Source organism: Marmota monax, unplaced genomic scaffold (genome assembly GCF_021218885.2).
Source record: "Marmota monax isolate L192 unplaced genomic scaffold, Marmota_monax_Labrador192_F-V1.1 WCK01_AAM20220418_F8-fsc00167, whole genome shotgun sequence".
Lineage (NCBI taxonomy): Eukaryota > Metazoa > Chordata > Mammalia > Rodentia > Sciuridae > Marmota > Marmota monax.
This window is the reverse complement of record NW_026694116.1, coordinates 3,605,109-3,627,545: the sequence shown is the minus strand read 5'-3', so window position 1 is coordinate 3,627,545 and position 22,437 is coordinate 3,605,109. Positions and strand designations below refer to the sequence as shown.

Sequence of the window (22,437 nt, the reverse complement as noted above, 5' to 3'; positions counted from 1 at the left end):
CACCTTCAAGACCAGCAGAGGCAACTTAGCCAGACCCTGTCTCCAAAGAAAGAAAGGAGAAGGGCTGGTGATGTAGCCCAGTGGTAGAGCCCCTGGGTTCAGCCCTCAACCCTGAAGAGGAGCAAACCAAGCGGGACCTGCAGTGTGGACAGGAAGTCAGTGTGTTCACAGAAGCTGAGATCCCTGAGCACTGTGTGCACCAGGACCCGCTCCACGTCAGAACAGCCGAGGGTCAGACACACGCAGGCACAGCCACGGACCCAGGTCACAGTGGCAAGGACAGCACCAAGTCGGTCCTACAGGGTGATGTGACGCACACTCGGGGATCACGGAACAGCTGCGGAGGCCCGAGGAGTGGAGCCAGAGAAGGCCGGTGCTCCCTGGCCAGCCTCTGCCATCGACAGTGGGGTTTGGTTTGTCCTAGAGCTGAACCCTCGGGTCAGTGTCCAGGAGAGAGTCCAGGAACAGCCGGAGACAGAACTGGAGATGCAGAAACATTTGTGGGGGAAACATGGAAAAATGGGATCTCTCACCTTCATGGGGGAGAGGGGAGTCCAGCTCCTGACCTCAGGCCACGCACAGCCACTCCGGGGAGTGTAAAGGCTTAAAATCTGAAAAGCACATTAAACAGCCTGTGGAAGCCAACACGGGTGGTGTCCCTGTGGCCCTGCGGTTGGTCCTCAAGTCGGTCAAGCTGCGTCTCTTCAGAGGGGACAAGCAGCTGCAGCCTCCGCGAGGGAAGCAGGGAGGTGGCGCCGTCTTGCCCCGAGGTGGGGACACGCCACACCTGACCAGTGCTGAGGGGACCAGGCGCCCAGAGGGCCTCATCCGTGAGCTCCCTAGGGGGCACACATGAGGACGCCCCTGGACCCCACGCTCTGCAGAACCTTCTGACCCCCAAATCTTCCTGCCTCCCGCCCACGCACGAGCACGCAGCCGGCAGTCCTAGGGGATGGGTGGTTCTGCAGAACTGGCCATCGTGTCTCTTTCCACAGTGTGGGCAGGGCTGTGGGGACACGGGGGGGTAGAAGGGGGACCACAGAGTGCAGCACCCATGGAGGTGAGCAGGTGGGCAGGAAGGAGAGGCCACAGGAGCTTCAGGGTGGACATCCAGGGGTCTTGCCCGTGTCCATCCCGCCACCTCCCAGGCGAGCCAGGCAAGGGGCCAAGTGGAGCTGGGCGTGAGCACAGCCCTCTGCCAACCCGGGGCTCGTTTTCCAAGGTCCACCGAGGTTCCAGCTTCACCGTCCAGTCGGTGTCCTGTCCCCACTGAGCGTCCTGTTTCCCGAGTGACCGCAGAGGGCTCCAGGAGCGGCCTGGGTTGGTGCAGTTAGGCCTGCCGGGCCCAGCGGTTCTCTCCATTATGCTCCCCTCCTCTGGGGCCCTCCAGAGCCCAGCACAGTCGCCTCCCAGGCCAGGAAGGGGGGAGCCAGCTTGACGCACAGCGTGGGGCGAGCACACAGCCCCACGTGGTGCTGGGGCAGCTGTGCCTTGGACAAGGGAAGGAGTGATACGGTGTCACCATCCAGCCTAGAGGCGCCTCTTGGGTCTGGCCTGTCACATCTGTCTGGCATGTCCCTATCACTGGTCCTGCTGCCTCCCTGTGGAGCGACAGCCATGTGGACAGCTCAGGTCTGGCGTCCCCACCACCGGGCTCCTCGTCCACCCAGGCCTGGGCTGGCAAAGCTGGCTGGACGGATGTACCCAGGAGTCACAGGAGGCTGAGGGGAGCGGACCTGCCTTGGCCACGAGAGCCCGGGTGCACCTGGAGGCCGGACGCCCTTGTGTGCAGAGGGGCTGCGTCTGGGGCATGGCTGTGTTTGCACTCAGGCTCTCTCTTCTCCGTTCCCTCCAAGGCCCTGGCCTATCCGAACAGCGATGCTTTGAGTGAGAGCTGACCTGTGTGGCCGTCACACAGGCAGGAACGTGCCTGCAGGCTCCTGGCCCAGTGTCCTCCCGAGCCGGCCGCCAGGTTGCTGCATGTGGAAGTGGCCTCTGGGGAAGCTTTGCCAGCCTCACCTCCAGGCCACGAGGCATCCCCACGGGCTCCTCCACACCCCCGGTCCAGAGGGCTGGTCCCCCGAGGGGAGGGGTCGGCGTCTGGTGGGCTCAGAGTGGGCAGGCAGAGAAGAGCCAGGCACAGCACCTCTGAGAACCACAGCAGCGGCTCTCTGGGGAAGAGCCCCTCGGAGGACCCCGAGCAGAGACAGGAAGCGCCCAGGTCCTGCGTGACCTCACAGCCTGCCCGACCCTGCACTCCAGCCCGGACCGCTGCACGGCCAGCTTGACTGCAGCGCGGGGAGAGCACAGAGCCCCTGTGGTGCTGGGGCGCCGTCTGTGGACAAGGGACGGAGCCATGCGGGTGTCTCTGGGCAGGGAGAAGCCAGGGGAGATGTGGGGCTCGGAGGGCCCCCCCGCCAGCCTCCGAGGCAGCGCCACTGCTGATTTCCAGCCAGGAGGAACAGGGACCTGGAAGGGCAACAGGATGTGTCCTGAAAGCTGTAGCAACTGACCTTTCAAACACCACGGACAGAGCGCGCTTATCTCGCCCGCGTGAGTCCTCGCCCCCAAACAATTGTGTGGCGCTCTGGACCCGTGAAGGCCCGGCCTCGGGATCTGCGTCACGCTGGCTCTGGCCAGCTGGGCCCTTCTCAGGGAAGTGGGGCTCAGGCAGCTCCCGGCTCTCTGTACCCTGCAGGGCCACGTGCCTGTCTGTCCCGCGGGCTGGGCCCTCTGTGGGCAGGTGAGCAGCTGCTGGCTCAGAGCCCCCAGCACTGGCTGCCAGACAGGGGCCAGGCCACCCAGGGACTTCCGGGGGCAGCTCAAGGCCACCACCCTCCCTCCTGCAGGCCCCAGGGACCGGCTCCTTGCTCTCCTTGTGTTTTGCCTGGGGAAGGGCAGACGACACCTGAGGAGAAAGTGCCCCAGAACTAGAAGCTCAGCTGTGACCCCAGTGCAGCACTTGGGCTTGAACTCGGCTCAGCCCAGCAGCGGCCATTCTTCAGACCAGGCTGCCTTCGTTCTGGGCTATTTTCAAGTTCTCTCTTCTTCCTCTGCCTCTCTCAGGAGCAGACTCACTCCTGGGGCCCTCTGGTCACCTCCTCTGAGCAGTTCTGCTCCCATACGATGGCTCCCGTCACGCCCGTCCACCTCCAGCGGATCCGTCTGTGGCCCGAGTCCCTTTGCAGGGCTGTGCACCATCCGCCCAGTCCAGCTTCAGAACACTACCCCCAGTCCCTGAGCCCATCAGCACTCGGTTCCCAGTCCCACCCCAGCTGGAACCACGGATCTACTTGCCACCCCTACAGAATTCCTGTTCTGCACATTTCACGTGCACGGGATCGTGCAGTGTGTGGCTTGCTGACTGGCTTCCTTCCACGCCCGCGGGGTCTCCAGGCTCATCTGAGCTGAAGCCTGGGCCACAGCTTCATTCCTTGGTGTGGCTCATAAAGGTTCCGTCATGTGGACAGACATCCATTGTCATCTGCCAGACCATCCGATGGTCATGGACACTGCACCTACCAGGGACCTCAGCACAGGTCCCTCCCAAACCCTTGCAGACAACACATTGCTGACACGACTCAAGGAGTAGCCACAGAGAGTGCACCCCTATATTCAACACCCCTGCATGTCTCAAAAGTCACCAGTCACACACAAAGCCACCTTCACCCTCCTGGAAGACGGCTGAACGGTCCGAGAGAAGCAAGGTGGCAGAAGAGAACTGTCCTTAGTGGGACTTTGTAAGTATATAGAGTCAGGGAAACTACATTCTGGGGAGAGTGGGGGAGGCAACACTCAGGACCAACAGAGAAGTGACAGTAAGTCTAAGCGGCATGAGAATCAGAAGGGTAATGCCCAGAAATTTGCAACCAGCCCTGATGATAGCCACAGACCAGCCGTCCCTACTGCAGGAAGAATCCATGGTTCATGCCAGTGCTGAGTCCAGGTCAGGAATTCAGCCTGAGAGGGTCTCCCACAGAGCAAGGCGGCTTTAGGGAAGAAAGTCAATATCCGGCTCAGCAAGCTCCCAGAGTGCTGTGGCCAGGAGCCATCTTGAGAAGGTCCTGTTGGGAGGGACTCAACTGCTCTTGGGAGGAGAAAACTCAGAGAACCGCAATTCAGAGTCCCTGTGAACACTCTGCCTCACCGAGTAGGTGGATTGGCTACAAAAGACAGCTGTGGCTGGGGAAGGGGTGAACCTGAGCCTGCTGAAGAGTGTGAGCCGAGGGCACTGTGGGCTGCGACAATAGGGGGCACAGCGAGAGTGGAGGGTACAGCAGTCTGCATTCCCACACCTGCTGCATTCCATGCTGTGAGTGTCACTGCCGTTTGTTTTCCTCCTTCTGGAGCAGGGGATCACGTCCAGCACCTCATGGAGGCGGGTGCATGTATGTGCCACTGAGCTGCACTCATAAAACCATGGAGAGAAGTGGCATTCTATGACGGTCATGTTTTCTAGTCCTGTTTGAACCTCGGCAGAGATTCTAACTCTAACAAAGGGGAGAGAAAAGCCCCCAGCTGGTAAGCAGGCCCCAAGTAGATATGGTTAGGGGGGTCCAAATGCCTGCTCTGGACACTCACCCCATAGCAACAGCACAGAAAAAGAACCAATGGTCATGGACACTGCACCTAACAGGGACCTCAGCACCAAACCCTTGCAGACAACACATTGCTGACACGACTCAAGGAGTAGCCACAGAGAGTGCACCCCACACCCGCTGCTGTGTGCAACACACCTGCCTGAACTACCAAGGGACCCCAGCCCGGGAGGCTTCAGACAGAGCAGGTCCCTCAGCTCTGACACCACACACACTGTCAAAGTCACCATCACGGGCAGAGGAGCCACAGGGAAACTGCAGTATTGAGTCCACCTGGAATTAAATTCATCACTACACAGCAAACAGATAGCCCAGGGCACATCACGGAGAGAAGGCTATTCCTTAAGAATGGCCCCACATAAAATGGAAGAGACGCTTATCCCAACAGATGCAAAATCTAAACATGTAAATACAATGTGAAAAAAGCAAAGCAACTCGACTCTTCCAAAGGTTGACAGCTCTCTAGTAACTGACTCCAAAGATATTGAAATGGATGAACTACGGACAAAGAATTCAAAATAATAAGGTTAAAAAATTAATGAACTCAAAGAAAATTCAAATAAGCAGCCGAATGAATTAAGGAAGACAATGTAGAATATGAAAGAGAAATTCAATAAAGAGGTAGAGATTCTGAAAAAGAACCCAACAAACCTTGGAAATTAAAAACTCAATAAGTCAGATTTTAAAAATTCTATGAGAATCCTCACCAATAGACCAGATCAAGCAGAAGAGAGAATATTAGGGCTGAATAACAAGGTTGGGGAAATGCCACACTCAGGCAGTAATAAAGAAAAAATAATAATGAATGAAAAACAGATGAGATCAATGGGGCACAATTAAGGCCAAACTTTTAAATATTTGATATAGATAAAGGAGCAGAAGAACAGGCTAAGGGCATAGAAAACCTATTCAATGAAATAATATCAGAAAGTTCCACAAATCTCAAGAAAACATGGATGTCCACGTACAGGAAAAACCTGGGACCCCACAGAGACTTGACCAGAAAAACATGTCTCTGTGACATATTACAGTTACCTGCCAAAGGTACAGAAAAAAGAAAAGATACTGAGAACTGCAGGAGGGAAGCCGCACGTCACTTACAACAGTAAACCCATCAAAATCACATATTTCTTAGCAGAAACTGAAGGTGGCAGGACAAGGAATGATGCATTTTAAGCTCTGAAAGAAAATAACTACTATATCCAACAAAGTTATTCTTCAGAGTTAAAGAAATAAAAATAAGCATAAAGCAAAGGGATTCCTGACCACTAAACTAGCATTCCAGAAGATACTCAAAGAATCTGACACACAGAAGAGGAAGCAAGATAACTACAACTAGAGAACATGGGAGGGAATGAATCTCCCTAGAAGAGTTGATGAACAAACGAGAATGAGGAAAGACTCAAACACTATTGATTTAGTAAGTCATAAAATCCCTAAGATGAATAAGGGAGCAAGAAATGAATCTCATGTAGATTATATGAAACAATTAGAAGAGAATCCATAGAATGACAGGACTTAGTGCATACTTTTCAACAATGACCAAAGGCAAATGATTTCAATTCTCCAATTAAATGAAGCAGACTGGCTGACTGGATTGTAAAACAGACCCAACAATCTGCAAGAATCAGCTCACTGCGACGATATGAACCAAGTACAAGTGAAGGGAAAGAGAAAGACGTCTCAAGCAAGAGGCATCTGAAAGCCAGCAGGAGTAGCAATGCTCAGACCTTTCATAATTGGGCTTCTAGCCAAAATTAGTCAAAAGAGACAAAGAAATTCACTACATATTGATAAAGGGAACAAACCATCAAGAAGTTATGGCAATTTGGAGCCCGACCCCACAATATGTAGATCGGAGCCAACTTTTTCTTCTATCAGCTGCAGAGTCTCTGATTTGATATCAAGCTCTTTGATCCATTTTGAGTTAACTTTTGTGCATGACGAGAGAAAGGGATTCAGTTTTATTTTGTTGCATATGGATTTCCAGTTTTCCCAGCACCATTTGTTGAAGATGCTATCCTTCCTCCATTGCATGCTTTTAGCCCCTTTATCGAATATAAGATAGTTGTGATTTTGTGGATTGGTCTCTGTGTCCTCTATTCTGTACCATTGGTCCACCCGCCTGTTTTGGTACCAGTACCATGCTGTTTTTGTTACTATTGCTCTGTAGTATAGTTTGAAATCTGGTATCACTATACCTCCTGATTCACACGTCCTGCTTAGAATTGCTTTTGCTATTCTGGGTCTTTTATTTTTCCATATGAATTTCATGATTGCTTTATCTATTTCTACAAGAAATGCCATTGGGATTTTGATTAGCATTGCATTGAACCTGTAGAGAACTTTTGGTAATATCGCCATTTTGATGATGTTAGTTCTGCCTATCCATGAACAGGGTATATTTTTCCATCTTCTAAGATCTTCTTCTATTTCTCTCTTTAGGGTTCTGTAGTTTTCATTGTATAAATCTTTCACCTCTTTAGTTAGGTTGATTCCCAAGTATTTTATTTTATTTTTTTTTTGAGGATATTGTGAATGGGGTAGTTGTCCTCATTTCCATTTCAGAGAATTTGTCACTGATATTCAGGAATGCCTTTGATTTATGGATATTTATTTTATATCCTGCCATCTTGCTGAATTCATTTACTAGTTCTAGAAGTTTCTTGGTTGAAATTTTTGGGTCTGCTAGGTATAGGATCATGTCATCAGCAAACAGTGCTAATTTAAATTCTTCTTTTCCTATATTTATGCCTTTAATTTCTTTCATCTGTCTAATTGCTCTGGCTGGTGTTTCAAGAACTATGTTGAATAGAAGTGGTGAGAGAGGGCATCCCTGTCTTGTTCCAGATTTTAGAGGGAATGCCTTCAGTTTTTCTCCATTTAGAATGATGCTAGCCTGAGGCTTAGCATAGATAGCTTTTACAATATTGAGGTAAGTTCCTGTTATCCCTAGTTTTTCTAGTGTTTTGAACATAAAGGGATGCTGTACTTTGTCGAATGCTTTTTCGGCGTCTATCGAGATGATCATATGGTTCTTATCTTTAAGTCTATTGATGTAGTGAACATTTATTGATTTCCGTATATTGAACCAGCCTTGCATCCAAGGGATGAATCCTACTTGATCATGGTGCACGATCTTTTTGATATGTTTTTGTATCCAATTTGCCAGAATTTTATTGAGGATTTTTGCATCTAAATTCATTAGGGATATTGGTCTGTAGTTTTCTTTCTTTGAGGTGTCTTTATCTGGTTTGGGAATCAGGGTGATATTGGCCTCATAGAATGAATTTGGAAGTTCTCCCTCTTTTTCTATCTACTGAAATAGATTGTAGAGTATTGGTATTAGTTCTTCTTTAAAGTTCACCCATAGCACAAGAGTTAAAAACAAGAATCAACAAATGGGACTTACTCAAACTAAAAAGTTTTTTCTCAGCAAGAGAAACAATAAGAGAGATAAATAGGCATCCTACATCCTGGGAACAAATCTTTACTCTTCACACTTCAGATAGAGCCCTAATATCCAGAGTATACAAAGAACTCAAAAAATTAAACAATAAGAAAACAAATAACCCAATCAACAAATGGACCAAGGACCTGAACAGACACTTCTCAGAGGACATACAATCAATCAACAAGTACATGAAAAAATGCTCACCATCTCTAGCAGTCAGAGAAATGCAAATCAAAACCACCCTAAGATATCTTCTCACTCCAGTAAGATTGGCAGCCATTATGAAGTCAAACAACAACAAGTGCTGGCGAGGATGTGGGGAAAAGGGTACACTTGTACATTGCTGGTGGGACTGCAAATTGGTGCGGCCAATTTGGAAAGCAGTATGGAGATTCCTGGGAAAGCTGGGAATGGAACCACCATTTGACCCAGCTATTGCCCTTCTCGGACTATTCCCTGAAGACCTTAAAAGAGCGTACTATAGGGATACTGCTACATCGATGTTCATAGCAACACAATTCACAATAGCTAGACTGTGGAACCAACCTAGATGCCCTTCAATAGACGAATGGATAAAAAAAAATGTGGCATTTATACACAATGGAGTATTACTTGGCACTAAAAAATGACAAAAACATGGCATTTGCAGGGAAATGGATGGCATTAGAGCAGATTATGCTAAGTGAAGCTAGCCAATCCCTAAAAAACAAATGCCAAATGTCTTCTTTGATATAAGGAGAGCAACTAAGAACAGAGCAGGGAGGAAGAGCATGAGAAAAAGATGAACATTAAACAGGGACGAGAGGTGGGAGGGAAAGGGAGAGAGAAGGGAAATTGCATGGAAATGGAAGGAGACCCTCATTGTTATACAAAATTACATACAAGAGGATGTGAGGGGAAAGGGAAAAAAAACAAGGGGGAGAAATGAATTACAGTAGATGGGGTAGAGAGAGAAGATGGGAGGGGAGGGGAGGGGAGGGGGGATAGTAGAGGATAGGAAAGGCAGCAGAATACAACAGACACTAGTATGGCAATACGTAAAAACGTGGATGTGTAACCGATGTGATTCTGCAATCTGTATACGGGGTAAAAATGGGAGTTCATAACCCACTTGAATCAAATGTATGAAATATGATATGTCAAGAGCTTTGTAATGTTTTGAACAACCAATAAAAAAATTATAAAAAAAAAAGAAGTTATGGCAGCCAGGTGCTGTGGCACATGCCTGTAATCCCAGCAGCTCAGGAGTCTGAGGCAGGAGGATCACAAGTTCAAAACCAGCCTCAGCAAAAGCAAGGCCCTAAGCAACTCAGTGAGACCCTGTCTCTAAATAAAATACAAAATAGGGCTGGGAATGTGGCTCAGTGGTCAAGTGCCTCTGAGTTTAATCCTCAGTACCTCCCCCCTCCAAAAAAAAAGATGTCATAGCAACTGTAAATACATATGCACCAAATTTTGCAATACTACACCCCTAAAACATCCTAAGTGAAGGAAATAAGTGCAAAAAGTCACATTTATATAAAAATGTCTTGAAGAAGCAAAGCTTTAGAGACAGAAGGTGAGGGCCCAAGGTTGGGAGGGGCCTGTGGAGTGAATGTTAAAAGACACAAAGGAACTTGAATTGATTTCACTATTCTGTAACATGACCAAAAATAATTAAAGAGTACACTTAAAAGAGGTGAAAGTTATGATATGTAAGGACACCTCAATAAATCTGTTTTTTTTTTAAATGCCACCCAGCATAGATCGCTGGTCCTAAGCGTAAGGAAGAGAGAAGGTGGGTGCATACAGAGCAGGTCTGAAGTAACACATGCAATTCCAAGGAAGACTTTTGACCTCTTCTTGCCCGACAAGGGTGAAACTCATGGGGACAGCTATACCTGGCCTGCTCCCATTTTCCACAACTGCGGGTTGACCAGTGCTCCAGGGAGCCAGTGCTCTCTGGGAAGCCCCTCCACAGAGCAGCCAGGAGCCACCCCCAGCTTGCTCCTGCCTCTCCAAGACTGGCTCCTCTTCCTGCGGAGTGTAGCTCAGTTGGTAGAGTGCTTGACTTGTATGCACAAGGCCTCACTGAGTTGCTGGCTCCTCCTCAGCAGGCGGCCCTCCCCCGCCTATGTGGCTGATTTTTGGGGCAGGGCTCCCCCTGCTGGCTGCTCTCCTGGTACAGCAGGTACCAGGCCTTTCACCATTCATGTCTCTAAGACCACCTCCTCACCTGGCTCACTGTGGCAGGTGCCCTTCCTAGCACCAGGGCTTCTTCAGGTGTTTAGTGATATTTGTTGGATGAATGAATAAATGTTTGGAAATGGGGATAACCTGAGAAGGGCACTAGCGGGCTGGGTTTCTCAAAAGACCTGCACTTCTTACTCTTCAGGATGCTCTGCGCAGATCCAGGCATGGGCCAGGCCCCACACCAGACCTCAGGGCTAAGGACACCCACGCAGACACTGGTCCTCCAAGGGCCCCAGACTGGTGAGATGGTGAGTCCTGGGCCAGAGGGCCTCGCGGGCACTGGGTGTGCTGTCCCCTGACTGGGTGTGAAGACTTGTCAGCCTGTGTGTTTCACATTGGGAGGAAAGGGACAAAGGAGGGAGGGTGGGAGGCAGGAAGTGAGGAAGGAAGGGAAAACACAAAGTAGAATGGGGAATGTCACCCATCGTGGTCTGAGGAGGTCCCCAGAAGGGAAAAGGGACTGAGACCCTGGCTGAGGCAGGCATTTATTTAGGAGAGCAAGCTTTATTCAGTAAAGCAAGCAATGGAACGGGACACACATGCAGAAGAAGGGTGGGGCCACTCAGCCGTAGCTGCTCTTTGGGGGTCTTGGGCTCTTCTTTTTAAAGGAAATTCGGTGAACAGTGAACATGAGAAGTGGGTGGGGTGACCTCAGCCGGTGACCTCAATCCTCTTAACCACGGAACACAGGGCAGGTCACGTGCCTGCTTCTTTCGGGGACATCCAGGCTGACATCAACACCTGGGATACACCATGTAAGTCTCCAACAGCACCTTTCCCCTGGCTTTAGTCCATCCAAAGCGCATGCTGGGGCTGGGATGCAGCTCAGTTGGGAGTGCTTGACTTGTATGCACAAGGTCCTGGGTTCCATCTCCAGCACCACCACCAAAAAAAAAAAAATGTTGCGTTAAGGTACGCAGGCATCTCAGCCACTCACCACACCCAGGAGGACCAAGGAGGTTTAAGGGTTCTCATCTGGAGGAGACAGCTTGGAGAGTGAAGGTGATTTAGAGTTGGTCTCCTTTCCCCTTCCTGCTAGAGTCCTTTGTAACTATGCTTATCTCTTTTCTCCCGCTTCATGATGGACCAGGAAAACTTAGCCATAATAGGAGCGGCAGGCCACAGCCCGGGATAAACTCCCAACTCCTCAAGTGCTTCCCTCTTGTGTAGGCAGGGCGGTGCTCTACGGCTCTCCAAACCTGTCTCCAGTGGGCAAACTGGCCTCCCGAGCTCCACCCTCCCAATTCCTGAACCCGGCCTGGCTCAGAGTAAATACTCACAAGCTGTGAGCCCAGGGCCATCAGCCCACAGTGTCCTCCTCCATCAGCTAAGTAGGGCCTCCCCTCTATTTCATCCTTCTCCTAGTTCTGTGATGGGGTTTTAGGATAGAGAGAGAGAATCTTAAAGTCCCACAAGCCTGAGATGCCCAAAGCACAGCTGGAGATCTTGAGTGGCTGGCCCTTGGCCAGACCCATTTAAAATGAGGGAAAGTGCAAACAAAGGAAAAACTCTTCAGATTGTACATTCCACCCTGTCCCCATCTCCTGTCCAGCCCCTGCAGCCCCCTCTAGAAACATTAACTCCCCACACCCACCAGTTGCTGCCTCTCCCTCTGAAGGCCTGGGTTGGCCTTTGAGTAGTATTCCTGGCTTTTCCCAAAGACATCTCCATTTAGAGAGTGCTCCCCCCGTCCCTTGAATGTGGATCTGTTTTCCTAAATAAACCTGTCTGTCACTTTGCCCGGCATGTGCTGGAGTTATCTGCCATATTCCAAGGATCCTGCTGGTCCTGAATCCAGTTGTCCTTTCTCTCTGGAAAATCCTGGTACCCGTCCCTGGAGACACCTCTTGTCCCCCTACAATCCCAGTCAGACACCACCACCCCCCGCCCCCATAGCAGTGCCTAAACAGTGCCCTAAATCAGGCATAGTGCTGGCTCTGGGCACCTCGGCCCTGGTTCTATGTCCTTCCCACCGCAGTTCACGGACCTGCACCCGGCCGCCAGGGTTCCCATGTCCCCTCGCGCTCTGCTGTCGGCACAATTCCCACTTCCCCGCCGACTGCAAGCACCTGGTCCTGCTGAGCCGCAGCCCTCCTCCACGGGCGCCTGGGGGCCACACGCACTGCTGGACGTTTCGGAGACTCTGCAGAGGGCTCTGGGAGTCACACTAGGAACTCCAGTTCGGGGAAAGGCAGGTGAGCATAGAGGGACCAAGAGAGGCGTGGAGAGTTCCCAACCTGACCAACAGACCGGGCGGGGGGGGGGGGGGCACTAAACCGCCTTGGATCGCGGCAGCGCGGTCATGGCTCCGCGTCCGCACCTGTCGCCACCTTCTGCCAGGAGCCTCGGAACCGGGTGAAGCACAGGGCAGCCGCGTCGCAAGAGGACAGGGGCGCTAGGGAGCATCCGCGGCTGCCCGCGGGGAGGACTATCATACCCAGGACTGTGGCCAGGACAGGGGCCGCCAGCGCCCGTCCGGCAGCAACCGAGACCATCTGCCTCTCCAAGAGTCCTGCTCCTTCCAGGTCTCGCGGCCCTGATGTCCCGCAGGCTTCCAGCCGACCCCCCCACCCCCCCGCCCATTTGACGCCCCGCCCCACAGGGTGCAGACCCGCCCTCACCGAGAGCCTAGATTCTGATGCCATCTGGCGCCCAGAACCCGACAGCAAGGGTCCAGCATGTACCTTTAAGTGCCCTTTTTAAGTCTGAAACTGTTGATGCACTACCTTTTCAAAATAAAATTTAAGCAAAATGTAAATAAATTAGAGTAAAATATAGAGCAATATTACTTTTTAAAACTTGAGGGGAAATGTTTGAGTTTGACAAAAGATTCTTTTTTAAAAAAATTGCAACAAGTGAAAACAGCTCTTTATTTAAAAATACCTTGTAAACATTCTTTTGCCTTGGTAGGTTAAACAAATATAACTCTAAGTATAGACAAATATATATTATATTCTTAAACAAATATAACCCTAAGTGAATACAAATAAATAGGACCCAACAAAGATGAAAAAATGTGCATGGCTGTTTTTTTAAAAAGACAAAACCTGGGAAGGAGTTCAACCTGTATAAAAAGCCTGTGTCCTGAGAGCTGGAGATTTGGCTCAGCACCACAAACAAAAAAGCTCCTATGTACAAGACACTAAAGAGCAACAGCTGGACTCTCTAATAATGACCACCAAGAGGAGCTCCATACTCATTGTATTAAGAGTAAAGGGTAATGGGCATGCAGGCACAGGCTCTGTGTGTGCTGAGCAAAGTGAGCACTGGAGATGGTTGGTCCCCCCCACCCAAACAAGGGAGTGCACCCGTGAGAGGTCTGTGAGTCCGTCCTGCCATCGGTTTTCCTGCTCCTCGGTTTGCGTGCCTGGCCACGCCTGCCTTCACCTCTGCTCCTCCTAGTGCAGCACACTAGCTCTGAGCTTACACTGACTGCCTGGCGTTCCTAATGTCCAGTCCCACCCTCTCCCTGAAGGTGCACCACCCCTGCCAGCTACAGTAGACTCTCAATCCCGGTCACAGCCTCCTAGTGGGAGCTGTGTTCCCTCCAGAAAACAGACAGAGGCCAAATTAGTGGGCATCCCGTGCAGCCAAAGCTTCAGAGACCAGCAGCAGTGGAGAATCCAGCAAGGAGGAGGAGAAGGAGGACAAAAAGGCTCCCCAGAAAGCCCCAAGCCAAGAGCAACATGCCTGATTCTAGCTCAAGCTCAGAGGATGAGGTGCCAAGGAACAAGAAGCCAGGCAGCATCCTGTGGCAGTGAAAGCTCAGGCAAAGGCCCCAGCCAAACCAGGCAAGTCAAGAAGACTGGACCTGGAAGCAAGTCATGGGCCAGGTCCCAGGGAAAGCCGCTGTTCTCCTGCACCCAAGAGCTCCAGCAGTGCAGACTGCCCCAGTGAGGAGGAGAGAAAAACCCACAAAGAATGCACCAGGTCCCTGCAGTTCAGTCCCCCGCCTCCTGCACTGCCACTGAAGACGTCCCTGGGAACCCAGCCCCCCAGAAAGCGGAGATGGAGGCAGAGTCTGTGGAAAGCAGTGTGGACAGTAGCGATGGGTCTGAGTCAAGCTCTGAGGAAGAGAAGACACCCAGCTAAGGCAGCCATCCCCAGAGCAAGCACAAGACCGGACAAAGCAAAGGTGGCAGAAGCACTTCAGGGAGCTCCGCCCCGACAGCCCTGGGGATGAAGCTCCAGCCCAGGCAGCACCACCAAGAATTCCACCCCTGAGCCACCCAAGCCCTGAGCAGCCTGCAGGCAGCAGCCAGAAGCCTGGCCAGAAAGGCTGATAGCAGCTCCAGTGAGGAGGACAAGACCAAGAAGACCAGGCCGGGCACCCCGCACTGGCTGCCCAGAATGGTAATGCAGGCAGGGACAGCGAGGACGAGGACGGAGGGCAGATCCAGGCAGGAGCGGCGGTTTCCAAACCGGGGTCAGCAAAGAAACAGAAGCCGATGAGGCGGCCAAAGAGGCAAATTCCTTGAGCAAAGATTAAGCTCCAGACTCCCAACACATTTATAAAAGGGAAGAAAAGAGAGCAAAGGACCTTCCCCATTCTGAAGGCACAGAGAGGAGGAGACTGGGTGCCAAGCAAGGGTCCCCTGGAGAGGGGGAGCGAGCTGGTCAGGTTCTGAAGTTCACCAAAGGCAAGTCCCTCCCATCCAAGAAAACCAGGAAGAAATGGGCAGCTACAGGGAGGCACTGTCACTGCCCTGGTTAACTTCGTCAAGGTTGTCAAAGCAGGGGTGGTGACCGGAAGCCACCGCCTTCTCAGTGGACCAGGACCACCCAGCTCTGTTGGGGAGGGCTTGGCAAAGGCAGAAGTTTAGAGTAGGTCCTAGGACTTGGCAACATGGTGTCCTCTCTTATCCTTTACTGTTTTACTAATTTTGTAGATTTTTGAGTGTTGAGTATCAGGAACAAGGTAAGAAGAATGCTTTTTAAGATCTGTTTTAGCTGGGCATAGTGGCGCTCGCCTGTAATCCCAGTGGCTCAGGAGGCCGAGACAGGAGGATTGCGAGTTCAAAGCCAGCCTCAGCAATGGTTAAACAACTGAGTGAGACCCTGTCTCTAAATAAAATACAAAATAGAGCTGGGGATGAGGCTCAGTGGTTAAGTGACCTGGGTTCAATCCCTAGCACCAAAAAACAAACAAAAAACTTACTTGGCATTGTACTGGGAGCTGTGTGTCCCTCCAGAAAACAGACAGAGACCAAATTAGGAATGCAAGAGGTTTATTGGATATAGCCTGTGGTGACCAAATGCAGGAAGCAGGATGGGGCAGAGTTATCAGATCAGCACACAGCTGCTGGGGCCTCAGCCAGCCAGCAGGAGTCGTGGGCAGCCACTTGAACAGGAGCCCTGCTAGGAGCAGAACCTCAGGCCCCAGTGCCACTCACTGGGCTTAACTTTGGTGGAGGCCACCCAGAAGAGCAGGGCCTGAGTGCAGTGACCACGCAGATACCAAGGGCGATGGGGGCTGCCAACCAGCTGAACTCCCCCAGCCCACTCCTTTACAAGAAAATAACCGTATGGGACATTTCAACTGGGCCACAGCAAAGGCCTTAAGAGTACAGAAACCTACCCCATCCAAGGCCTGTTCACTCCTGGACCTTTCCACTGTGTGCATAGGTGTACTCTGCCTGTTTTATTAAATAGTAGCCTTTGGTGTGTGTGTGGGGGGGGCGCTCATCCCCCCCCAGGGTCTGGTACTATGGATTGAACTAGCTGCTCTGCCACTGAGCTGCAGCCCCAGCTTCTCATTTGTTTCATTTATTCTGAAGCAGGGTCTTGCTAATTGCCTAGGCTGATCTCTAAGTTCTGATCCTCCAGCTCCTGCCTCAGTTTCCTGAGTGCTGGGATCACCAGTGTGGGCCACCAAATCGGCACAAGCAGCTCATTTCTAAAGAGCTGTTCAGGCAGTGGGGGATGCTCCCCCAAGACACTAGGGAAATGCCCAACCGCGCTCCCCCGTCTGCGTCCAGGCTCTCACTTGAGGTCCCTGTCCCCATCTCCTACCCACTCATCTGGTGAAAGCAGGCTTCCCTCAGCCCTGTACCCATAGGGAGTCCTCTGCCCTGACTCCAGGAGGGTGCCGAGGCACGCTGACCACTACACAGCCCTCAAGCCAGCAAATGCCCAGAGGTGACTGCGCAGCCTGAGTCACACCCCATGGGCCTGGGAAGGAGCAGCTCCCTTCCCCTCTTTGGATTTTGAGCTGGGAAAACATTGTCCTAGGACTACTGAGGAACAGGAGAGGATGAGACTACCACAGGGAAGAGCAAGGCATCCCCAGAAGGGCCGTACTTGGCTGGCCCCGGTTCTCCCAGCTATGGGAGCCAGTCAGTCCCCTGGGCTCGCATCCCTTCCTGTTGAGCCCTGGACTAATGGGACAGTTGACCAAGGCCCTTTTCTTCCTGCCCAGGACCCCTGGGAACCCAGGAAAGGCAGGAGGGGCTGGAGGAGGGCTCCCCGGCAACCTGCAGACTTCAGGGAAGCTCTCCCACCCTACAAGGACTCTGGGATTGGGTCTAGTTCTCCACTCCCGTGGGTCTGCAGGCCTTGGCCCTGCTCACCGACAACAGAGACACCCCACTCTCCTCAGCATGTGATCCGAGCCTCAGGCAGCTCTGGGAGAGGAGGATGGCATCTGATGCCCTCGGGCCCAGTGTCATGTATCACCTGGGAGCTCTGAAGCCTCAGAGACAGCAGCCAGGGTGGGGAGGGTTCATGGTGGGAGGGTCGGGGTGCTCAGGCGAGGCCCGCCCGCTCCAGGTCCTGGGGCAGCACGCGGCCCTTCCTGCGGGCCTTCTGCAGGCGCCGCTCAGCCTTGGCCGCCTTCTTCCTGCGCAGGTTCTGCCGCCGCCGGTCCTGCCGCTGCTGCATTTTCTCCACGACGTGGGCCGAGCGCTTCTCCCACTGGCGCTGCCGCTGAGCCCGGCGCTTCTCCTTGCGCTTCAGGGCCTCCTGCAGCAGCCGCTCGTTGTCGCGGATCTTGACCCCCTCGGCCTTGTACAGCAGGTTGGTCCACTTCATCTTGGCCTCCAGCTCCCGGGCCTTCCCCGAGTCCTGCTCCCGCAGCTCCTCCAGCCGGCCTTGCCGCGCCTGCAGGCGCTCCAGCAGCTGCCGGTAGTTCTTGCCCGTCAGAGGGGTCAGGTTCCCCTTCACCTTCTGCCGCTTCTCCTTCCGCCGCTGGGCCTTGGTGGCCGACTCCTCCTCACTGACCTCCACCTAGGGACGACAGCAGGTCGCTGACAACGCAGAATCAGCACCCGCCTCACGAGCACCCAGACCACGCGGCTGCTGCCACCCAAGAGGGAGTTGAGGCCACAGAGCCAATCAGGGGACAGGCCTGGGCCCGGAGCCTGCTCGGTTCACCTTATTGAAGATCAGCGCTGGCTCCTGCGGCCCTGCGCAGACCTCCGCAGGGGGAGCCGTCACCGCTGCAGTGCCTCCGGCCTGTGCCGCCGCCGCCTTCTCCTTCTCCTTCTCCTTCGCTAGCAGCTCCCTCCGCTTCCTCTTCTTCCGCTCTCGCTCCTGCTTTCTCCGCTGCCTTTTCTCCAGACTGGCAGCAGAGAGCGTGCCATCCTGGGGGAAGCAGGGTCTGCTCAGAGTCCTCCCAGTCTCAGGGCCCCGCCCTGACACAGGGCAGAGATGGAATTAGGGCTGGAAGGTGCAAGAGGAGCTCCTCAACAGGACTGCTGCCCAAGGCGCCAGTGGCTCCAGGGTGAGGGACAAGAGGGTGGCTTCCAGCTTCAGGCCAACCGCAGTTTCACCAACTGCCACGCCTCACTCCAGTTCTGAGCGGGGCCTGGTTCTCATGAGCAGGCCCGTCCTGTGCACTAGGGCTCTGCACTGCAGCCCCATCCCCCAACGGCCTTTCAGTTCCACAGCCAAGAGTGCCCTGCACCAGACCTACCCAGCCCTGTGCTGCAGGAATGAGGGCCCAGGACCTTGACGGCCTCTTAGGAACCAGGGAAGGGCCAGTGGTCATGACCCAGGAGGCTGAGAAGCTGAAGCCGTCTGCAGAGCAGAGGTGGGCGGGAGGGGTCCCAGGGAAAGGTGGGTGCCCAGGTCAGAGAGTAAACAGCACTACTCAGCACAAAAATGGAGGCTGGCCAGTCTGTGTGCCAGGCAGTCACCTCATCTCATGGTGACCTTTAGAAGAACAGATGGGCCATGCTAGCCGTTGTGGCGCCAACAAAGGTGGCTTCCCAGAGGAGAAGGCTGGGCTTCTGAGACCCATGGGAGAGAGGAGCAAGCAAAAGGCCAGGGACCCCGGGACTGAGGTTCTCCAGGAAGCAGGGAAAGGCACCTGCTCCCCCAGGGCAGACCCTGCTCCCTGCTAAGAGCCACCTCCCACCTCCAGCATGGAGCTGGGTGGGGAGGCCACTCCAAAGACATACTGATGAGTGCTCCAGAGGTGGCCCACCTACCTGGCCTCGAGCCTGCTGGATCTTCTCATGCAGCCGCTGGCGCAGGACATCCAGGGCAAAGACAGAATCAGGTGCTGTAGCCTGGCCACCTGCAGGGAGGGAGACAGGGCTAAAAGGAGGCCCCTCTTGATGTCCTTCCCCAGGGCCCAATACCTAAGCCTCAGCCTGTACTCACTGCCCTCCTGTCCCCAGTGGCCACTTGCGGATCTGCAGGCCAATCCATTAAATTCCACTCCATCCACCTCTTCAATGTGGATTGGCCCCTACAGCCTCCTGGATTGGATGGTTATATCTGGTCACTGTGGTACAAAAAAAATTCTTCCTACCAGTCTCACTGCTCCAGATGCTGAGAAACTCATAGCCATGTCCTCCATGGTCTTGGTCCACATAGCCCAGATCACCATGCTCTTCCCATAGTCTACTACCCATTGCATTCCTGTGATTTTCACTCTCTGGGAAGCTCTGAATACCCAGTGCCCTTGACGGTGACTTAAGAGCAGAGGAGGCCACATTTGCATCTAAGCCCCACCCCATTGCCCTGGAGCCCCTTACCTGCAGGGGCCCCTGTGGAGATGGAAGGCTCCTCTTTGTGTGCTGTTGGCTTCTTGGTCCCAGGAGCCACTGGAGACTTCTTCTCCCCAAGGGTCTTGGCTTTATGCTCTGAAGCCTTCTGTTCCTGTTCCCGGAATTTTTTTGGTGTTTTCTTTCTTTTCTTTTTTCGGAGTCCAGAAGCTTCTGAGCCTTGAATTTTACTAACTGAGATATAAAGTGTCAAAAAGCTGCTACTCCAATCTCTATGCCCCACACAGCAACAAGAAGGTCTCACAAAGGCTTTGATCCCACAAGGACTTTGATCCCATGAAGGAAATCAGGACAGAGGGGCCAGCAACACTAGGCCACAGTGCTCAGAAACAAAAGCTCCAAAAACAGAGCAGCCACACACCGAAACCTAGCACACAACCACGTGCAGGACCCAGCACAAAGGATTCTCCTGCACAAAGCCCAGGATGTGCACCAGCTCAGCACCTGAGCTAGGGAGACTCACACATCCATGTCCAGCAGCAAGTTATGGCACCTCTGCCCAACAAAATCCTGTGTGCTGACTTGAGTGGGAATCAAGCCCCTGTCCATTCCTACTTTTTTTTTTTTAAGTGCTGTGGATTGAACTCAGGGGTACTCAACCACTGAGCCACATCCCCAGCCCTATTTTGTATTTTATTTAGACAGAGGGTCTCACTGAGTTGCTTAGCACCTGGCCATTGCTGAGGCTGGCTTTGAGCTCGCGATTCTCCTGCCGCATGTCAGGAGCCCTCTTCCTCCCTCCCTCCACCTCTGACTACCATCTCTGCCTGACTGCTCACTGCTCCCTATAGTCTACTCCAGGTGGAGAGCTGGAGATGCACCAGGCCAGCCCCAGCAGTTCCAGGGGAGGAGCGGTCCTCCTTGGCAGGAGGGAGCTTGCTGAAAGCAGGGGTGCTCCCTTCACCCCGGGGCCACGCGTCAGGATAATGCCCAAGAGTAAGGTAGATTACACTTTGTTCGGCATTTCACAGACTCTCTGGTCCACTTGAGGGCTAACTGGGGTCAGATGGCTGCCCCAGCCCCTGCCTGGAGTGGGGCTCCCTGCGAAGCCCCTGGTCCTGACTCCAGCGGACCCTCTCCTGGACTGGATCCGGCCCCTAATCTAGACCCTTAAAACAGAGCTCTTGATCTTCCTCTCGCTGAAGACAGGCCAAGGAAATCAAGACCGACGCGTTCTCCGGCCAAGGACTTCTGCCTCCTGCCTTGGCCCCTGCTCCTAGGGCAGCTTTCGCACCCACGAGCACCCCAGGAGCGGGGCGGGACGCGAGCTCTCCTGCCCTCCTCCGAGCCTCCGCGGAGCTGTGAGACCACGACCGCACCCCGCCAGGCCCCGGGCCACCTCGATCCCAGCCAGACCTCGACTTCGGACCCGACCCGATCCCGGCCCAGCCCGGCCCGCCTACCCCGCGCGCGCCGCGGTGGCTCGGGGCCGTGCGGGGCGCAGATCTTCCTGGCCAGGTCCTGCAAGTAGGCGTCCTTGGCTTGCAGGGAGGCCATGGCGGTGCACTCGTGGGCCCGGCGCGGCGGCTCGGCGCTCGTCTGGCGGTGCCTGCCTCCGCGCCCGCGCTCGCCTGGTCGGGCCTGGCCGCGCCGGAAGGGGTGTGGCCTGCGCGGTGCCCCCGGCTCAGTGCTGAGCGCCCCCGCGTCCCGGATGAGTGCCCCGGCTCCTGCTCGCGCACGTCGCGGCGCTGGCCTGTCCGCTCTGAGGACCAAAGAACCTCCCGCTAATGCAAAACGGAGCCTGGGGTCGCGGGGCCACCGCTCGCCTCAGTTCCGACGGGCGCTCCTCACTCCGCCCAGCCCCTGCCGCGCGTTGGAGCCCGGCGTTGAGCGGGGCTGGTCACGTGGCGGCCACCGACTGCCCTAACACGCGTTAGGCGTGTTAGGAGACAACCCCTCCGACACAGGCTCGAGAGACTGCGGGATGTGGAGGCAGAAGAAACCCCTCCGCTTTTGAATGGGAAATAGTGTTGAAGCAGCACATTAAATTCATGATTGGAAAGATGTTTCTAGGTTATTCAAGACCCTCATCGGGGCCAGTTCTTTCCAGTCCCCTTCCCCCAACTCTCAGCTTCCAGGTGTAGGGGACTCCTTTTCTCCTTAGCGGCTCCGTAGAAACTTCCGACAGTTAAAATGCTGGAGACCACCCCACATCTTATCAATAAAAACTCCCTCGGAGCAAGTTTCTGACCCCCCCCCCCCCACTTTCCCACTTGCCAGCTCCTGAGGTCTGGGGCTCCCTGGTGACAGGCTGCAGTTCCTCAAAGCTGGATCCTGGGCTGCCAATATCAGGAACAGTGATCTTCCTCATGGGAAGGAGGTGAAGCAGGTGGATAGCCACTGGATGCAGCCCTAGTCTTTGGTCTACCACCACTGCAGCCACCTTAGCACTGTAGTCTCTGCATGTCAAAGGTAGGCGTGGTACCAAAAAGGTACTAGGTCTTGAAAGTGACCACAACACTGGGAGAGACCAAGAGATCTTTATTGCAGCAGTGAGAAAAAGAGAGAAAGAGCGGGGAAAGACAAGAAGTGGGGCAGCAAAGAGAGAAAAAAGAGCAAGAGAGGGGGCCCAGCAGGAGTTTTTGTAGTCCAAATCTAATGGGGTCTCTTGGTGTGCAAGCTGCCTTGTTGGCTTACAAAATTGGATCACAGTAGTTGCTACAGGTGTCATCTGCCTTCAGGCAGATGCGACAGGGGTCAAATGTGGGTTTCTGTCGCATCAGATGGGTGGGGGGTCGACTTTTGAGCCTTGACACAAACAGGTGATAAAGGACCAGACAGAGCGGAGTTAGAATTCCCCAGGTTATCCTGCAGCTGACATTCAGCCTGCCCTGCACCTAACAGGTCTGGCTCCTAAGAGTTCAAATCCTGTTTGTCACTTCACTTCCCAACTCTGTGGCCATAGGCACAGCTCACCTCTTGCAAGCCTGTGTCCTCTTTCTCTCTGAAATGCAGGTGTAGCAGCACAGACTCAGTGGCATTAAGAAGTACATGACACCCAAGTACTGATTCCCGAACCATGTGATGTGCAACAGCAAGTTTTCCATTCATTCACCAAACATTCAAGACCTACTGGGAGCACCCAGGAGGCTGGAGCCCAAAGCCATCCAGGCAGAGCAAGGAGTTATGCAGAAGCTGCTAG

The 22,437-nt window shown here is 53.5% G+C and overlaps 1 protein-coding gene and 1 long non-coding RNA gene across 2 annotated transcripts; both read right to left on the bottom strand.

The window, feature by feature from the left end:
- Positions 1–10,767: 10,767 nt before the first annotated feature.
- On the bottom strand, positions 10,768–12,837 carry LOC124107522 (uncharacterized). The gene is made up of 3 exons (XR_006856444.2): positions 12,272–12,837; positions 11,565–11,651; positions 10,768–11,155 (listed from the first exon to the last, which is right to left on the bottom strand). It is a non-coding gene; the product is annotated as an uncharacterized LOC124107522 (long non-coding RNA).
- A 2,658-nt stretch (positions 12,838–15,495) lies between these two features.
- Surf6 (surfeit 6) lies at positions 15,496–20,873 on the bottom strand. The gene is made up of 5 exons (XM_046465601.2): positions 20,699–20,873; positions 19,266–19,469; positions 18,714–18,802; positions 17,656–17,865; positions 15,496–17,508 (listed from the first exon to the last, which is right to left on the bottom strand). Exons 1-5 carry the CDS (start codon positions 20,790–20,792, stop codon positions 17,029–17,031), a joined length of 1,077 nt encoding a protein of 358 aa, XP_046321557.1. The 5' UTR covers positions 20,793–20,873; the 3' UTR covers positions 15,496–17,028.
- Positions 20,874–22,437: the final 1,564 nt, after the last annotated feature.